At 38.3% G+C, this 20219-nt stretch overlaps 1 protein-coding gene and 1 non-coding gene across 4 annotated transcripts; both read left to right on the top strand.

Annotated features, from left to right (window-relative positions):
- The first annotated feature begins 8221 nt into the window (after positions 1–8221).
- Positions 8222–8292, top strand: trnag-ccc. Its single transcript has one exon. It is a non-coding gene; the product is annotated as a tRNA-Gly (tRNA).
- A 317-nt stretch (positions 8293–8609) lies between these two features.
- LOC121648729 (nucleolysin TIA-1-like) lies at positions 8610–18328 on the top strand. 3 transcript variants are annotated; one of them, XM_041999024.1, is made up of 13 exons: positions 8610–8682; positions 8813–8872; positions 9605–9701; positions 9921–10019; positions 10839–10893; positions 11133–11220; positions 12197–12272; positions 12470–12578; positions 12673–12768; positions 14277–14361; positions 14809–14947; positions 15387–15538; positions 16974–18328. In XM_041999024.1, the coding sequence occupies exons 2-13, from the start codon at positions 8847–8849 to the stop codon at positions 17110–17112; spliced, it is 1161 nt and encodes a 386-aa protein (XP_041854958.1). In that variant the 5' UTR covers positions 8610–8682; positions 8813–8846; the 3' UTR covers positions 17113–18328. The 3 variants fall into 3 exon arrangements, with proteins under 3 accessions (XP_041854958.1, XP_041854960.1, XP_041854959.1); XM_041999025.1 differs by having other exon boundaries at positions 8677–8695; XM_041999026.1 differs by having other exon boundaries at positions 8646–8872; positions 15390–15538.
- Positions 18329–20219: the final 1891 nt, after the last annotated feature.

Here is a 20219-nt window from a genome sequence, read left to right as displayed (position 1 = left end):
AAAACAAACACAAAAAACTAAAACTAATAAAAACTAAACTAAAACTAAGTGATTTTTAAAAAAAAACCGAAAACTAATAAAAACTAGAAAATTTGCTCTAAAACTAAAACTGAATTTGAAAATAAAAAGTCAAAACGAAATAAAAGCTAAAACTAATTAAAAACCCCAAACTATTGCCTTGCTAATTACCTTACTAAACCTTGCCATTGATGTCATTCAGTCGCGAGTTTAACCCTTCACGTGCCTCTTGAAGTTTATTAGTTTGTCCCCTCTTTTTATTGGCATGTGACTTTAGACAATTTCGGAAAGAGTGTGTGTCTGAACTGCACAAGTTGCATTTCTTTGGCAGGGTGCAGTCCTTGGTGATATGTTCGTTGCTGCCGCAGTTCTTACAATAAGTAGAGATACACTCTGAAGCCAGGTGTGATGTGGAGCCACACTTTCTGCAGGTCTTTGGCTGGCCTGGATTAAAAAAAGTGTCTAATTGCCCCTAGTTGAATAACTTCAGGCAGATGGTTAATATTCCCAGTCAATTCATATGCCCATAGTTGTACAAGGTTTTTATTCCGTCTTTGTCATGGAGTTCCATACCTTTTAACACTTTGCATCTTAATGATAACCAGGTGTAAATGTCACAATAAGGGCTGTAGTCAATGAGGGCTCCACAGGGCACAATGAGGCTTAGACTCCCCAGAATGAGCAGGGCACCTCGCCAAGGACATGTCTCCACCAGCAGCTGGAAGAGTGGGTTAAAGGCAAAGGATAAGAGGCCAGTGCTAGAGAAGCCCAGTCCCAGAGTCAGTGCACGGCGGCGGGTGAAGTTAGCCATAACTGTGGCAACCATGGGAGTGAAGACCAGCCCCCAACCCAAACCTGGAGTTAAAGTACATGAAGGGAACGGTGAAGGGTCAGTTTGGGCAAATGCCGGTCACTAATCCGGGTTCACAGTTAAGTGATTAACCACAAAAGTTATTTTTTACTTGCACATTACAAAAACGCCTCTAAACTACTTTTATTTATTGAGAAACATGTAGAGTAGTTAATACTTTCAAACACAGAGGTGTGGAGGTCTCATTTATGAGACCGTGATAAAACAAACAAAAAAAAAACTCAATAAAAATAGATAACATACAAGATAAGAATTACTTAACAGCTATATCAGTTTACAAAACATAGGTGATTATACATAACATTTCCCATTTTAACAACAGATTTTAGTGTTGCAGGCTGATTGAATCAGATGATGAGGATTGATCATCAGTTTGGCCCAAGGTAGAGATCTCTGCATTGCCCTCTGCTGATGGAGATGTTTGTTGCATGAGCAGCTTTGTCTGTTTCCTGAGAAAGATAGTGTTTTCTTTTTTCAGTGAACACTGGTATTTCAGTCTCAAAGTAAGGAATCAAACATGGGCTTCTGTCATCAGTATGTTTTGATAATGAAGTTAAGGTTTATAGGTTCACCTTGATACATTACAATTACAGGTTTAACCACAATCTCTTTCTCATCAAGTCCATTAGTATAACATTTTTTTAACCATGAAGCTGTGTCAGATTGAAAAAAATAAAAAAAATCTTAAAAGCTTTACAGCCGTTCCTGAAATGTTTCCATTTGAACTGCAGTTATACCTTAGAGTCTTGCAGGGCTTACATGATCACTGCTATGACCAGATTTGCCAACACAAACTAAGCCAAAATGACAAAACTTGAAAAGTAAATGGGAGTGTGAGGGCCGTACCTAAAGCCACACATTTAAAGGCGGTAACCCCCGCTACACCGACACATTTCAGTTATGTTAGTTTGAGTTAACACTATTTTGTTTATATATTTGGTTTAAATTAGGTTGAAATGCTTTAGTTCTCTTTTGTTAGCGCACACATTAGAGCACCATTGTATTTTCAATTCTGTTTAAGTTCTGTGTATTTAACATGTATTCTTTTCTCTTAATGGTGCTGGGGAAGCCTTGGGGAACGCCATGGGCCTAGACCAAGCCAGCTCCTTCCAGAGGGGAGATCAGTTGCCTCCATATCTTTAAATATTTAGATTTGTTGTTTGGATTTTGATTAGTTTGATTTGTTTTATTTTTGGTAATTCTTTTTTGTTAAGTGATAAGTGAACTAACTGTTTAGGTTTTCTCATCGTTTAATGTATTTGTTAGTATTTGTTAACCCCTCTTGTGTTTTAGACTGGTCTGATCAGCCAGTATTTAAGTGCCCCTTTGTTTCATGTTTGTGAGGTCAGTTTGGTTCTCATGTTAGTTTGGTTTCTTTTGAGTTCCATGTTAAACAGTTAGTTTGAAGTTTCCTGAGTTATTGTTATACCTTTGTTTAGTTTTGTTCATTTGACCTCTTTTAAGGGCCCAAAACTGTTTTGTAAGTATTTTTTTGGGGTAAATAAAACCTGTTCCTTTTTTAAACCAACCGTGTCCTTGTCCTTCACCAGCTCGGTCCCTCACAGGGAGAGACCCAGATGAGAAAACTCTGACACGTTGTGCCATCAGGCTGGCATTTCCTCATTGTGTCCTGCAAGGCACAGAGTGAAGTTTTGTTCATTAACAAAGCTTTTATAAACGTTTTAATCAAAACAGGAACACTCAAGCATCAAAAACTGTATGTATGTAAAACACACAACTAAAAATTTTAATTTGAACAACACAATCCATAAACTGTTAACACAGTTTAAAATATATAAAATCTCATTTGTGCATTTGTGTAATTCTTTAATTTTAAATAATGGCTGTAATTCAAGTGTTTTAAGTGACAACATACTGTGTGGTAGATGGTCAGGGTATGAGCAAAATAAAACCATCATACTGGGAGTTTGCATGCATGCATGCGTGAGAGCATTCATACTTTCAAAATCCCACTGCAGTTGTCTCCCGTGCACACTTTGTGGAGTGTGAGCATAACCATGGGGAAGTTACGAAAGTTGCTGTTCCGATGTAACCCCAGACACGGATAATCAGGAGAACATTCTGATCGACACAAACAAGCAAAGCAGATATCCAGATGTGGATTTTTCTATTTGAGTAATGGATCTTCTGCTCTGTAATGTCAGTGCAAATACGAAATAAGCCACTGGATCCAGCAGCGTGTCCATATTTTTGTGCCGTTTCATGTCAGTAGTGTCATTGACCTAACTTGCCAAAGAGCTCCACTCCCAGCACTCCATAGATGAAGAAGAAGAACAGGAAAAGAAGACAGATATTCCAAACCTGAAACAAAAGCATATGTTAAATTCTCTGGTTATCAAACCTCATAACCCAGAAACTAAATTTTCAAAGTATTTTGTGCACATTAAAGGAAGACTGCAACATTTTAAAACCTGGGTCCCAAAGTACATAAAATCTCTCATTATTTGTGCAAATGCAGGGCAACTTGTATAAGTCCAAGTACAGAAAAGGCAAAGCCAGAGTGAAACTAAACACAGAGGACAATGGTTGGCAGTTCTCTTTGCATCTGCTTTTTTCCTTCTGTCCTCATTTGCTGGGATTCATTAGCTTAAATACAAATTCCTGAACAAGATAGAAGAGTTCACACGTAATAGCCATGTAACTTTAACAGTGTTTTTTTTTTACCTGAGATAGTCTTGATAATGTTTTTTTGTTCAGGACTCTTGTTGTCTTGGCCTTCAGCACTAGTGAGAAACACTATGGAAAATGTTCATGTTTATGTACATGTATACACACACACACACACACACACACACACACACACACACACATAAACAGACCTTCATAATGAATAATAAAGTTCTCATTGTTCAGTGCCTGTGTGTGTGAGTGTGTGTACCTTGAGAGAGTCTAAGGTAGGGCTACTCAATTCGGTCCTACGAGGGCCCCAATCCAGCAGGTTTTCCATGTTTCCCTGCACCAACACACCTGAGTCAAATTAGGTGGCTCTAACAGCCAATCAGGTTCTACACAATAACTCCTTAATTTGACTCAGGTGTGTTGGTGCAGGGAAACATGGAAAACCTGCTGGATTGGGGCCCTCGTAGGACCGAATTGAGTAGCACTGGTCTAAGGATTCTACAGGCTCTCAGTATGGTGGGATGGAAAGAAATTATGTTTGCCATCCTTAATTGGGTGAGAGCAATGCTGATGACAGAAAGCCAGATGATGATGATGATGATGATGTCCAGGAGGTTCCAGCTAAACACACAAACACTGTCAAAGACTTAAAGCACAAGAAAAGAGAACAGCGACACTACTCATTCTAGTGTATTACCAGTGTTTTATGAACTTCACTACACCCAACACCACAAGTTTCAGTAGAACTTCAGTGATCATGATGATCATGAACACATAGTTGGAGTAGTCAGTGACTTGGTTTATGACCTGAAATAACACACACATGCATCATTGTTACAACCAAGTCACAGGGTTGAAGTTAAATCACGTCCAACCTGTGCTATTTGCATGCTAAGTAACTAGTTCTATGGCTGTACACACTCAGGGCCGCCATCTTGATGAGCATCTCCGCCAGGAAGTACATAAAGACAACGGCTTCAAAAACCTGGTCAGACACAATGAGACATCCACCAGTTTGACATTTAAATTAATCCAGAGCACTTGTCATCTCTAGCATGCAATGCTATAACTGAGCCATCATCTTTCTCAGACATGTGGCCCAGCAGGCTGAACACAGTAAAATGTTGTCTATAATCCAACCAGATGACCCAGAAGTGAAGCAGTAGAGCACAACAGAACTGGCTTGTGCTTTACAGAACTTAAGTTTGCACCTCTGAAATAATGCAGGGCTTCACACCTCTTGGATTACGCTGTCCTCTTCACCAGGCTGGTATAAGCCCTGAACCACACTGCTCAGTAGGGTGAAAAAAATAGAGATCCAACTCAACCATCTGGGGGATGTTAAGGACAAAACACATCTACAACAGAGGTTAGAGGCTTACATGACAAAGACACTTATTGCAGCTGAGGGAGTTAAGAGCCATTTCCAAACTGTTCCCACAAATTTAGGAGCACAGAATTGTCCAAAATCTCTTTGTTTATATATCTCTTGGCTGAAGCATTCAGAGTTCTTTTCACTAGAACCTGTTAAACGGCTCCCTGACAAGCTCTGCACAAGTCTGCTAATGATCCATTAATTTGAATCAGGTGTGTTGCAGCAGGGAGACATCTAAGACCTGTAGGATAGTGGGCCTTGAAAACTAGGGTTGGGGACCTCTGCTCTATACCACTGCATCCAACGCTTTGCATTGCTTTTGGTGATGTATGGCTTGGATGTAGCTGCTTGGCAGTGGAAACCCAATCCATGAAGCTCTCTGTTTTTGAGCTGATCTGAAGGCCACATGAAGTTTGGAGGTCTGTAACAACTGCAGAAAGTTTCCGACCTTTTTGCCTCAGCATCTGCTGACCCTGCTCAGTCATTTTACCACAGTCATACTAGCACTTCATGGCTGAGTTGCTGTCGTTCCCAATCCTTTGTTATGATACCAATGACAGTTGACTGTGGAATATTTAGGAGTGAGGAAATTTCATGACTGAACGTGTTGCACAAGCAGCATCCTATCACAGTACCACACTGGAATTCACTGAGCTCCTGAGAGCGACCCATTCCTTCACAAATGTTTGTCTGCGTTGACAGTTTTTGTGCCTCAGTGCTTGATTTTTATACACATGTGGCCATGGAATGATTGGAACATCTGATTTCAATTAATTGGATGGGTGTGTGAATACTTTTGGCAATATAGTGTATCAATATTTTCCACATTAAAATAAGCTGATTGTGCCAAAAAACATTCAAAGGGATATTATAAATGAAAAGTAGCCTATGTTGTTTATATGAAGACTAGAGACTATATGGTTGTTTGATCGGTGCGCTTAATGTTATTTATAGCATGATCCAGACATAAATATGATTAATACACGTGAAACAAAAAAAAAAAAAAACTTCGAACCTGGGGGGGTGGTGGTCTTGCTGTGTGGAGTTTGCATGTTCTCCCCGTGTACACGTGGGTTCTCTCTGGGTTCTCTGGCTTCCTCCCACCATCCAAAGACATGCATGCCTAAATTCTCCATAGGAGTGAGTGTGTGTGAATGGTTGTCTGTCTCTTTCTGTGTTGGTCCTGTGATGGACTGGTGTGTACCCTGCCTCTTACCTGTTAAATGCTGGGATAGGCTCCATTATGGCTTACAGCTTATGGAAACCCCAGAATCTAAATCTTAGACGTGCGGTGAAGTTTATGGTTGGTGAGGTACTGATTTACAATTGTAAGAACTGAAAAGAGCATCTTATTTCAATATTCATTCAACAGCATGCAACTGGTAATGCTTCATATCCTATCAGCATTCCTTTCAGTTACACTCACACACCCACTGTTACTAACTCCTCAGTGAGAAAAATAGCTATTGGCTGTCCTAAAAGTCGCTAGAAATCGCTAAATGACATCATCTAATGTGCATAATAGCCTGGTACATGGAGGCTGCTGTGGGGAGGAATGTCATGGGAAAGGCAAAAATGGACGAAAAGACAAGCTAAAAAATTTTAAAAAGGCTAAACTAATAAAAATAAAAGAAATTCTTTGGTTAATATTTTCTTTTATTCTAGTTTAATTTTATTAAGTGTAGGTTGTTTTCTAATAAGGAGGCTGCAACATTTCACAACACTTGTTTTCCTCCACACTCTTTATTAATAGACATTAATATCTGACGGTAAGCCAGCGCGAAATCATCCTGCACCAGCTTTTAACGTTTCATTTTCAGCCTGGTCATGAAACAGGTGATCATCTCCTGCTCTGAATGCAGCTACTGCTGCTGCCAGAAGCCTCTTCTGATTGCTTTTGGACAGGAGAGGCCTGCGCAGCAGCACTCACTCCTCATTGAGAAGAATAAACTACTTTCATATACGTAAGTCTACAAAAGTCTCCAATACTGAAAAAGTTGCAAGATTTGTAGCTAGTCGCTTTAAAAAACATTCACAAAAAACACAAAAAAAAAAAAAAAATAAAAAAAAAAAATGTTGCTAAGTTGTCAACACTCACACACTGTGTTGGTGTATGAGTGCGCTCCCTTGAGGTGAGGCAGAGTACTGTTTGCCTCACCTGCTGACTTTTCTCTGCGCTTTATTGTGCGATAAACGGGAATATTTCTCTCACAAATACATTAAATACATTACACAGACTGTAGAGAGTCATGGTGTATAACAAATATTTCTGTGAAGTTCATATTGACGATATGCTGAGGAACAGAAACCTGTCATGCAACCCAGTTTGTGTTGGATGGCACAGTCAGAGCTGAGGCCCAGCTCACCCGTGCTTCCACCATTGTTTCTGCACTGGATTTGATCGGGAAATACTCAAATTTGACAGTTTTTACTTAATAAACGGTCAAAAACGTGTTAGAGTCATACTGAAAATGCATTTTTAACACAGATCAATAGAAAATTTTAATATTTATTGTATGCTTTTTTCTTTATCACAAAATGCCTCCCTTTATGCCTCACCTGCCTCCCCTGACCGCACATCACTGCTGCACATTAAGTGTTTTGGATTGTAAGCCTCTCCACTCTTCCTCCAGACTCTGGGACCTTGATTTCCAAATGAGATGCAACATTTGCTCTCATCAGAAAAGAGCACTTTTGAGACTTTCCCTCCTTGTGGAGAGTGTCGTTGATGATTTTCTGCACAACTGTCAGGTCAGCAACCTTCCCCATGATTGTGAATTCTACTGAAATAGACTGAGAGACCATTTAAATGCTCAAGAGTCCATTGAAGTTGTTTTTGGATCAATTAGCTGATTAGGTGGGGTACTTAGTGACTACAACACTGAACCTTTTCACAATATTCTAATTTTGTGAGATTTAGATTTTTGGGTTTTCATAAGCTCTAAGCCATAATCATCAAAATTATAATACAAAATGTTTGAAATATCTCACTTTGCATAAATGAGTCTATATAATATATTAATTTTCAATACGTTGAATTACAGATATAAATTATGTTTTGTGTGACATTCTAATCTTTTTAGTTTATAATAAGATGAGAATGTTATAATATAGCGATATAATAACGGTGTTTTCCATACATTAGAATAATTAAACCCAGGTCATCATTCAAAGCATCCACAGCAACTTCTTGTCTTTCGAGTAATTTCAAACTTCTTTAAAATAATGTATTGAAAACGCTCCCACTGAACTCATCCCCTCCTGACAGCAGAGGAAAAAAAGTAATGAGGAATAGTATTTGATCTTTTTCTCCGACAGCGCCGCTGGTGTAGTGGTATCATGCAAGATTCCCATTCTTGCGACCCGGGTTCGATTCCCGGGCGGCGCAAGTCTTTTTGCTTTCCTGTAAGTTAGCGCTATTCTTCTTTATTCACTTTCATAAATATCAAGAAATTCCAATAACCAAAACAAATAATTACATATATTTCTCAACTTGCTAATACAAATTTACAAGCAAAGTGTCCAGCTGACGATTTATTTGCACTGTGATCTTTAAGCAAATGCAGCGTATTCAAGTTTATAATATAAATATTATTTCTTAAAGCTTAAATCCTGTTCCTATGTGTGCAGTGTAAACCTAACAGACGCGGAAGAACATCTTTGTGTGAAAGAAAGAGCGCCTGATTTGGGTCTTTTTTTCAGCGCGCAGCCAGGTTGACGCTGCTGCTGACGCCGCTCCTCCGCCATCTTCAACTTCCTATTGTTTGCATCAGACTGAGTCTGTCTGCCCTGTGTGTGTTTGTGAGACGAGAATCTGCCACGAATTTATATCATTGTGTAGTATTTACAGTCTTTACGTTTAAGGTCGCTCAAGTTAATTACAAACTATTTGTATGTCATTGGAATAGAGACATCTGGGGACGCGACCACTAAACCTTGACGATGGAGGACGATCAACCCAGAACCTTGTGAGTAACATTGGCCATGTCTATGTCCAGGAATACATAGGCTTCGTCTAGTTACTGCAAGCCCGAAATGTTTCCACGTTGTTGTGTCAAATAAAAGCTGTTTTACCTTACCATATAGGCTCACGGCCTTATTAAATTAGCATTTTCAATTTCTGAAAGTGACATCTTTTAATATAATTAAAAACATTTTTAAACACAACATGTTGTTTGTCTTTATAAATATCCCGAACTGTTACTCGCATTAAAACGAAACTGGTAGCTAGCCAGTCCCAGCCATCATTAGCTAAAGATGCAGTCAGTAGCACATAACTTTCTTTCATTTTCCTAAAACATAGCTACAGTCACAGCTGTTGTGGTGTTTAATTAACAATGGACAAACGTTTTATGGACTGTAATGGAAGCGGTTTCATTTTGTGAAGCACCGCTTGCTGCCAACATTTAGCCAGAGGCCTGTAAAACCGGCTAGCGTTGTCTTTAGCTAGCTGGCAGATGAGCCACGTCAACGCTCGAAGTGACTGCTCGGGACACCTCCAGTGAAGGGGTGACTGTAATGGTATTGCTTGTGTAAGACAAAGATCAATGCCCGGTAGTGTTTAATCAATTTTCACCTCTACATTTATGTCGATATCATGATTTGTTGTTGTCGTTGCTAGCCCGGCGTATTAGCCTTTGTTTCCATGCTACTTCCTGTTTGACAAAGACTCAATTCACATGTCCCTTCTTGGCCCGCAGGTATGTGGGGAATCTGTCCAGGGATGTCACCGAGCCTCTCATTTTGCAGGTTTTCACGCAGATAGGACCCTGCAAGAGCTGTAAAATGATAGTTGATGTGAGTATTATACTTGAATTTGTGTGTATATATAGCTAGGCTAGGTAGGTAGGTATGTTTTTGGTGCTTATAAAATTCCTTGCAGGCCATAGAAATGTCCTTTATTTTCTACTGTTATTAATTGGTTATATTAGGTCTGACACATTAATCATCAGTGTCTTTTATCATCCACAGTGATTTAAACATTGTTTAATACTAGTCTTGTTTTCCCATTGACAGACAGCTGGAAATGATCCCTACTGCTTTGTGGAGTTCTATGAACACAGGCATGCTGCTGCCTCATTAGCAGCTATGAATGGAAGGAAAATAATGGGTAAGGTAAGCTATCGTATCTACAGGGTGAGTGGGGACGGGTGGGCTCTGAATGGGAATTTAAGGTTGTGTGTTTTCTAAAAAAAAAAATCGAAACAAGTGGTCAGCTTACATCAATGTTCTGTTAAGCAGATAAAATATTTTAAATGACAAGAAAAAGCTTCTGGATCCAGGGACAAAATAGTTAGAAATCATTGTAGCTACCACACAAAACTGGTTTTGCAACGGCTTCGTAATCTGAAATCTCTGGAGATGTGTAGTTGTTAGTCTTAATGCTTCCGTTTCATTCACGATGAGATTTAACATAATATACAGAAGAACATAAACTCAGAAGAGTGTAATTAAACAATTTGATCTAAGCCAAAGGAACAAGCCACTAACATTTGAACTTGCATCATTTATAAGACCACATGGCCTGTTTAAATGATATGAAAGTACTACTGGATAGTAGATAAATGTCTTCAATTTATTGGAATAAACCAATTACTCAAATCAGTCAGGCACTCAATTTCAAGACCACTTTCTTTAAGAAATTACCATCATTAATATCATTATGTTTGACTGCGTCGATCCCTCCATTGCATCAGACTTTGGTCATACTTTGGCTTATTTTCGAAATCCAAAAGATATGTCAAATACCTGAGAGCGAAAAATAGATATGTTTTTTTTTAACTTTTTAACATAAAAAAGAAGGGAGTTTTAGGGTACATTACATGGAATTTAAAATATAACCTAGCTTGAATTATTCACCCATATAGTTGAGGTTTTGCTTAATGATGTAAACGTATCCCACCTGGCCTGTTCTTTCTTTGTCCCTGTTCTCAGGAGGTCAAAGTGAACTGGGCCACAACACCAACTAGCCAGAAAAAAGACACAAGTAGTAAGTACTTGTTAGAAATGCATGCTTTCACACTTCTATGCTGGAAGATTTTGTGGTGCATAAATGGTGATTTAATGAGAGGATTTAACTTGCCTCTCAAAATTTAATTTCACACTTGTTTTACCCATTTAATGTAATATTTTGTCCTGGCTGGAAATATCAATTTTAGAAAGTAAATAACAATTTACAACTCAGTATTTAAACATTAGATGGATCTTAACACTTATTTTCCCCAACAGATCACTTTCATGTCTTCGTTGGAGACCTCAGTCCAGAAATAACCACAGAAGACGTCAAAGCTGCATTTGGTCCATTTGGCAGGATATCGTAAGTTTCAAGTAAACATTTATTGTCAGTTTATTGGCCCAGATTAAATCTGGGACAGCCTTACCTGGAAGAAATGTGACTCCATGTTTGCCACACCAGCAAACCTACTTGCAATGAAAGAAACTGAGTACAATGTTCCTTTATTAATGGCATGTTTAGGGATTTATATTTGCAGGGCAATGATGACTTTTTTCCCCCCAATCAGTTATTAGATCTTATTTTCCCCAAAGAAAATGCCCATAGTTTAAAGGTTCAACTTTCCTAAATGTGCTGATGTTTTTTAATCTTGGTCACTGAACAGAATATTCAAAGGTTTTGGACTTAATTCAAATTTTAAGCTATAGACGCTTTAAAAGATAGACATGGCCACCAGGTTTGAAACATGATGCTGATGTTCAATGCAAAATCACTGATGACTGCTTGAACCACTTGCACATCCCTAGCTCCAACAAACTTACTTTTTGTTTTTATTATTGATTTATTTTGAAATTCTAATTAAATATAATATGTTAATACTTTTTTAATGAGTCATTGTGATATTGTTTTACATGACTTCTAATCTGTGTTGGTTGTCTGTTTTGAAATTGATCCTATAAATGTACGATCACATTGCAAACATGACTCTCCAGCATCATGTTCTTGTCCAGATATAATTACATCTAGATTAAGATTACAAATACCAAGATGATAACAGTGAAATGCACAAAGCTTCATTTAAACAGTTCACAAACTGGTGGATGATGTCACATTGACTTTTAAAATGTCAAGTTCAGGTAAAAAAGCTGAGAAGAGTCTTCTTATCCTCATGAAGTAAATGCTCAGTTAATAGTCTGAAAGTAAATGGTGATTACAAAATAGATTTTGAGTTAAGTAAATAAAAAAAAAAGATGAACTGTTATTCTTTTACACTTCATAGAATGGAGTCATGTTTTGCTGGATGTGTCTCATCTGCTGAATGTGGTGTTTTTGTCCACAGAGATGCTCGTGTTGTGAAAGATATGGCTACAGGGAAATCTAAAGGCTATGGCTTTGTGTCTTTCTTCAACAAATGGGTAAGAAAGCATCCTATTAATACTGATGATTGGGATTGTTAAAACATTATTATCCTGTTTATGAAAAATACTGTTAAGTCTTGTTTATGATAACACATTGTAGTATTGGCTGTTCTGTGGTTTGTGTCCCTCTTTGTGTGCAGCTTTTGTTGGGCTCCAGCTTTATGGAAATAAACCCCTTTCTTTCTTTATTCCAGGATGCAGAGAATGCCATTCAGCACATGGGGGGTCAGTGGTTAGGAGGCAGACAGATTCGAACTAATTGGGCCACAAGAAAGCCCCCTGCCCCAAAGAGCACCTATGAAAGTGGGTTGACACAGTGTACATAATTTTTTTTGCTTAGCATGTTGAATTAATGCGCTAACAGTGTAAATGTGTTGTTTTTTTTTCTCTCTGCCAGATAACTCCAAGCACCTATCCTTTGACGAAGTAATGAGTCAGTCCAGCCCCAGTAACTGCACCGTGTATTGTGGTGGAGTCAGCACAGGGCTCACAGGTAGTTAATAACTCCCAGCACCACTATTACTTTAATTGTTTGACGTTCTTATATTTATTCCAAAAATTCAGTTGAATGTACTTCATTTTATATTTTCTTGAATTTTTTTTGTACATTTTCAACTATTATCTTTTAGCATGTTTTGGAAATTATCACGTTTCTTAAAACTTTATAGCTTTATAGCAAAAAAATTACCGAGCCTGTTTGATGAGGTCGACAGAAAAAAATGTTATCCTGTGGTCAGACAACATTATTAAATTGTGGCCACACAATTTAAATTACCTGGTTGGCGGAATGGCACAGTGGGTAGAGTGGCCGTCCTGCAGCCCAAGGGTTGCCGGTTTGATCCCGGCCAGGAGAGCTCATATCGAGGTGTCCTTGAGCAAGACACAGAACCCCTAGTTGCTCCTGATGGGTCGTGGTTGAGCGTCTTGCATGGCAGCTTCCACCATCAGTGTGTGAATGTGAGTGTGACGTACATGAAAAGTTCGTATATAAGTATAGACCATTTACCATTTAATGTTTAGAGTAATTATAGAATAGTTACTGAGTTTACTTGGTTGTTGATTCATTGGTAATCGTGCCTGCGATTTAAGAATTCATGGCCCTAGTTTTTCCTTTTTTTTTCTGTTGTCACCAAATGGTTTCAGTGCTAAATGAATTGGCTAATGAAAATTTTTCTCATCTAATTAAATTCATCAAAGAGATGGGAGTATCCTTCTAGAAATGCCAAGCTATGGTAGCAAATGAATACAAAAGGTCTTCCAGAAATGCACCAATAATGTAAAAGTACACTTGTGAAAGATATTGACAAAGCTGTGCTAAAAGTCCTGTTTTCCTTTATAATGAATGAATCCACCATAAGTAAGTAACTCATTAAGATACACAGATCATAATCAGATTAAAACAAATTGTTAAGGAAATCCTAAAATCACATGAACATGGATTCAGCGCAACAGCGGATTAAAAACAGTTCTGAAATTCACTGAATAACACAAACCTCACCAGTCTGATGCTCATTTCAGAGCTTGACCCTCCCCAAGACCAGTTTGATTATACTGGAACTTTTATCAAATGGAAAGAGATTCATTAGAGGAGACAGAGGATACAATAGAACATGGAGAGAAATGACTTATTACGCTGATGCAGCTGAAAGAGTTAAAAAATTAAAACATGGAAGTTTTTTATACCAAGTCAGTAAAGACTGATATGTGAGCAGGTTCCAAACATTGAAATGAGACCAGAGAGCTATCTAAGATGACGGGAAAAAGCAACAAATTAAAGCTGCAAATGAATTTGAGGTATGAGTAAGACACTGCAAGACCTGTAGTTCAGCTCACAGCTAATTACCCCCCTCAGGTTATAAGGTCACTCTCAAGGCCTGTAGGCTTTGCAGCTAATTCCAGTCATGCCTATGAACTTGAATGTGTCCAGAAAGTGTTCTTTACACCGAGTGCTTTCTCATGTCAAAAAATATATATTTATCTTGCATTTTGCTTGACTTTCAGAGCAACTGATGAGACAGACTTTCTCCCCCTTTGGACAAATCATGGAAATCAGAGTTTTTCCAGACAAAGGATATTCATTTGTGAGGTAAGTGCAAGCCCCCCCCCCCCCCCCCCCCCCCCCCGCCCCCTTATAGCTTGACGCTGACTCGGGGCTCTCACACTTGCTGTGTAGTTTTCTGTATCTTGGGTGAGAAAACCTTCAATGTTGCGGATACAGAGCACCAGAATTGGGAACTGCCATAACACGTTCTTTATGATTAGCTGCATGTCTGTCATCTAACAACAGGTTTTTCAGGTTTTAGCTGGAACTCTTTTCAGTTTCAGTTTATGTTCATGTTTATCTCTTTGTTCTACAATGCAAAAAAAAAATATTTTTTTATTGATCGAAATTAAAATTACTTTAATTTCCCTTTGGTAAATATTTAAGTGAGTTCTTGGTTGGTTCTTGTAATCTTGCTCACTAATCAGTTTGTCATCTGAATAAACTTCAAACATTTCCTCAGTCTCTTTTTCTTTGTATGTGTGTGTCCAGGTTTAACTCCCATGAGTCAGCAGCTCATGCCATTGTGTCCGTGAATGGCTCTTCGATAGAGGGCCACATAGTGAAATGCTACTGGGGTAAAGAAACCCCGGACATGATGAGCTCGATGCAGCAGATGTCTATGCCCCAGGTAAGGGTGCAGAATAAGGACAGCACCATTTTTATTTTTTTGGAGTTCTTCTTTATAGAAAAGTATGGTTTGCTATTGTGACCTTTTTTCAAAGCCACATTTCTCTTGACTTGCTTATAGAAATAGACATTGTCTTAACTGAAAAGGTGTTTTTAAGTATTCCAGCTTAACAAATTCCCAGTAGGAATTGGTCACCAAAATGTACTCATACGTTAGGCATTGACTTCTGAAAAAAAATATATTTGTGCATATTTGTGTATTTTCTTTTAGAAATGTTTGACTTTCATTGTGTTGTATAGTTGGCGAGCAGGTATTATGTAGTATGTTTTTAAGATGTATATATTTTTATCAAAAGGTTAAACATGTTACTGTCAAATGTTCAGAAGCAAGAGCATTGATGTGAGGTAGAGGCTATAATTCATGTTTTAAACCCTTACAGCAGAACAAGATTGGCTTCGCTGCTGCCCAGCCCTATGGCCAGTGGGGCCAGTGGTATGGCAATGGCCCCCAGATCAGCCAGTATGTCCCAAATGGGTGGCAAGTTCCTACCTATGGTGTCTATAGCCAGGCTTGGAACCAGCAGGGCTTCAAGTAAGTAGCACATTGTGCACAGGGCTACCCTTCACCACCAACACCACCACCAGAGTCCCCTCGTCAAGACCGGGGCACCAAGAGCCAGCTTTGTCCACATCCCAAGAAAGAGAGAGAGAGCAGTAGTCCACCCCAGCCCTCCCCCAACCAACCTGCCTCCTCTTCCCCTCGCCAGATCCTCACCATCCTCATCTTGAGAAGATTGAGAAACTTAAATTTAGCTGTTAACAACCATAAGAATTTTTTATAGAAAATGTTTTTTTTTTTTTTTTTTTTTTTTTTTTTTTTTTTTTTGAATTGTAGCCCACATTAGTTTAAGGCAATAAATGTATAAAAACTTTATTAAACTTGGAAAAAGCTAAATTTACAATTCCAACAGGTCTAAATATAATTGACTAAGCACAACTGATAAATGAACAGTGCAGAGTTTTCACTTTTTGTCCAAACCGGGGATAGTTTGCTAATGAACGATGCTTTCCTGTTGTGTAACTTTGTCCACTGTAAGTCAGGACTGTGTGCTTGGCTGTTATTTTGTATGTTCAAACATGTCAATCCATTTTACTTTATTTTCTTTTAGATTTCATTGATTTGTAATAATTTGAGTTGTACATGAATGTCAGTAGGATGTGTCCAGTATCACTATGGTTTTCGGTTTTTGATTTTAGATGCCCAATGTGCAGTTATGTGTGCAATCAAGTAATAAAGGAAAAACCTTATTTTGCTCACAGTCTAATATTACTGGTGAACAACTGTATAGTTTCTACACAAAGGTATGAGGTGATAATTACTGAAAGTAGTGTTTGATTTTCCAAATGTATAGTAAATGGACAGTTTCTAAGACAGAAGCAACGCCTGTCTTGACATTTGAAGGTAGAACTTTATCCTGAATAAGCTGAACTCAGTCTTATTTCTTTTAATGAGTAAAAAAGCTTTAAAAGACATCCTGTGATTTAGGTGAGCTTTTCCTGTCCTTTTTCTTTTTTTTTAATGCTGTCTGGCCAAATGTAGGAGTGTGGGGAAAAGTAATGAACATGTCTAAGTAAACAGTGGCTTGTTTGTCTATGGGCTGGTCACAGCTGCTTTATGTTAATAAGTACCAGCAATTGGGAGGGAAAGGAATATTTAGCTTGCTACGCTTAGCCTTTTTGCTTTTTGTTTGCTTGTCCACCCATCTGTAATCAATGACACCTTTGATCCCTTAAAAGAAACCTCAACTTTCTGTTTTCCATTTGGATTTTTTTTCTTTTACCCAAACTTCTTCACTCACAACTTGATAACTTAACTAAACTTAACTGTTTGCCTCCTTGTTCTCACTCTAGCCTGTCCAGATTCTAGTAAATCTAATACGTCCCTTTTGGCTCCCTTTCGCCTTGTCTCTTCTAACCTGCTGGCATTTTGTCTTTTTCTCTCCCTCTCTTTACCTCATCTTTTGCAGTCACTTACCGGCCAGTGCTGGGTGGACTGGCATGAGCGCCATCAGTAACGGTGGGGTTATGGAGCCTACACAGGGATTGAATGGGAGTATGCTAGCCAACCAGCCCGGTATGGGAGCCGCAGGATACCCCACACACTGAAAAGTGGGAAGGGTGGGAAATTTGTCAACAGTCTTATTGGTTGCGTGCTGCCCTGCGGGGCTGTTTAACACCTCCTCCATTTGTGGCAGGACTAAGACTTTACAGGATGTGGAACCTAATGATGAGGTTGACATCTGTGAAATGTAAATGGAATTTCATGAAGAGTTGAGGTAACTGGAGCCAGGGAGCAGTGATTTGACCCACACGGGTGTTTACACACCTTTGCGGAAGGCGATACTGGCCACGGACCAGGGCTCTTACCATTTTTTTAAGTTAACTGTAAATGAGAGTAAAATTGTAAAGGAGAAATTTTTCTTTCTTTTTTGTTTTGGTCTGGGTTTTTACAGTTTGCTTCCATTTTCACACCTGTTTTCTGACAGCCACAAAGTTTTTTTTTTTTTTTTTTTTTTTTTTTTAAATTGGAGTCGCACTAAGCTGTGAACTCGAGCTATTATTTGAGGAATGGAAATCTGTTAAATATTTTTCTAGTTTTCTCTTGGATTTAAATCAATTGCAGGGATTGTTGCCACTGCTGTTTCTCTGTAAGGGCAGATAAATATTGCACAGTTTTTTCCTGTCTTGTACTTAATAGACAAATTTGACTACCAAGAGTGTTTCCTTTTGCATTCCATTTCTCCTTCATATCTGACAGCCTCAAATCATCTAATCACATCTGTAAATATCCATTCTTTCATTTGACACGATGTAAGTAAAATGCTACTGTTAACTGTGGGTGCTTGCTTTGTTTTGTTTTGATAATTTTACAGTTAACTCCCAACATTGTTCGTAGCAGAGTGGCACTATCCGATGTGACAGTGGCACAGTGAACACAATTCTTCCATGCAGGGATAAGATAGCATTGCCATGCAGTGCATACTTAAATTTAACACAGTTCAAATGTTAGAAGTTGAACATGTATGTTTGAAAACTGATGTTTTTTTAAATACCTATTGAAACGCCAGTATTTTATAACAAAAATCTGAGTGGATTCAAGCTTTTCACTTGCTCTTTTTGCCGGCGAAATGCGGAGGCCTGCATTGTAACTGTTGCCTTATAGAGCTGGTTTCTTTTAGCTGACAAGATCCTCATTTTAATTAGGCAGTGCCTACAGACATTTTCAACCCCTTTTGTTTAGAAAGGTGTTAGCCCTGAGAAATGACTGCTACTGTAATTATGTTTTCTTGCTTTGTCCAATTAAAATGCTGATGCACATATACCTTACTGTGTTTGTCTTTCTCATGGAGGTACTTTCATAAGTCAACTAAAATGAGTTTTAAATGAGAAATGTCTCGATCTCCCCTTTAATTTATTATTAGTAGGTTACACAAAAGTTTTTGATAAGCAGTGTAAATGTTTTTAAAAAGTAAAAATTCAAATTTTTTTTGTCTTTGCTGTGAGCAGAGCCTCAGGGGCTGACTTAAAAGAAAATATATATATAACTGTGTACTTACATGTGTGCTTGTTAATTCAGTACCAAGGATCAACAGCAGCAATGATCTTTGATGGGCAGCAGCAATTGCTTTTCTAGCTGGGAAGGGTTATAAGGTCATTTCTAAACAAGTTGGAGTCCAGCATTCTGCAGTGGGATAGATTATTTACAAGCTGAAAGCATTCAGGACAGCTGCCACTCTTCCCAGAAGTGGACATCCCAGCAAGTTCACCCAAAGGTCAGACCATGCAGTGCTCAGAGAAGCTAAATTTATCAAGAGTTGCATCTCAGACTCTGCAGGGCTCAGTTAGCTTGTTAAATCGTAAAATTTGTGACAACATAGGGAAAGCAGAATAAGTATAAGTTAACAAAAGAAAGTTTAAATGAGGCATCAGAAGTGTCTGAACACACTCAATGTAAAATCCATCTTCTCACAATGTGTTTTCTGCTAAACTTCAATAACTTATTTGTGTACTTTGTTTAAACTGGTGTCCCACCTGTCCTCAGCAGTCAGATTTATTGAGACTAATTTTAGGGTTGTCCTCATTCTCAGCAGGGGATTGGGTTATTTGTTGTTCAAAGGCCACAAAAGCATTTAATAAAGCAATGCCGTGCCTAATCCTCTAAGATGCCGTTAATCTTCGCTCTTGTAATGACGTTTGAAGGAAATAGTGTGATCATTTTATAAGTCATCATTACTCCACTCTGTACTTGGCACTTCTGTGACTGACTGTCCGCTTGAGTAAATGTCCTATTTTTGGCTGCATCGCAGTAACTTCATCTAGAATATGCATCCTTCAGTCATTGACAAAGGATCTTTGTTGAATCAGACTTAATTATTTGCATTTTTTAAAAATGAATCGTGATGACAGTTTAATATGCTATCAGTTGTTTAACCACGGTTGCACTGTATTGACCTAATCTTCAGATCGGGTAACGACAAAGTTATTTTTTTCTTATCACCTGTTGTGTAAAAGCTTAAACCTGGAAGAGGCATCTACTTTCTATTCATACAACATTACTACTAACTTGGTTATAAACACACAGAAGCCAAAATGCAAAAAGTACTTTCAGTTTACTCTTCCTTTAGTCCTCACAGTACATTTTCACTGAAACATTCAGTACTGATTTTAAAATACCAAAACTTTTATCTTTGCTGGGAAATCACTGCTGTGATTCCGGGGTCTCATCACCTGGATGCTGGCATAGGTTCTTTTAATATTGAATGTATTGAGGCATAACTTAAGATAGTATTTTTGATTGATTTGTTACCTGGTAGCCAGAAAATGTGACATTTACATGACTAAAAAGTGAATTTTTGATTTTGCTTTCCAAAATTCTAATATATTCCTGTTTTACCTTGCTTGTCTGTTTACATGTCTTAGGATGGTCTTGCAAACATGATTGCAAGTCTAAGTTACACAATCACTGGTCATTTTAATAGGTACACCCAGTTAGTACATTTTTCCATCTTCTGTTGCCTCATTTTGGTGAGTCTGTGTGAATTGTGGCCTCAGCTTCATGTGGGGTCCCAGTGGGGTCTTCTGCTGCTGTAGCCCATCTGCTTCAATGTTGGATGTGTTGTGCATTCAAAAATAGGCCCTGTGTGCCCCTCTTTTAAAGCTTTTTTGAGCTGACATTCACATTATGTTTTTCTTTGACAGCCATCATTTCATTT

The sequence above is a fragment of the Melanotaenia boesemani genome, chromosome 11 (genome assembly GCF_017639745.1).
Source record: "Melanotaenia boesemani isolate fMelBoe1 chromosome 11, fMelBoe1.pri, whole genome shotgun sequence".
Lineage (NCBI taxonomy): Eukaryota > Metazoa > Chordata > Actinopteri > Atheriniformes > Melanotaeniidae > Melanotaenia > Melanotaenia boesemani.
The sequence above is the reverse complement of the archived record's forward strand: the minus strand, read 5'-3'. Positions and strand labels throughout refer to the sequence as shown.

Coding starts and splice junctions, on each gene's coding strand:
- LOC121648729 (XM_041999024.1), top strand. CDS start 8,847: ATGGAGGACGATCAACCCAGAACCTT. Junction 11,221..12,196: donor GGTCCATTTGGCAGGATATC/GTAAGTTTCAAG, acceptor TTTTGTCCACAG/AGATGCTCGTGTTGTGAAAG. Junction 12,769..14,276: donor AGTCAGCACAGGGCTCACAG/GTAGTTAATAAC, acceptor CTTGACTTTCAG/AGCAACTGATGAGACAGACT.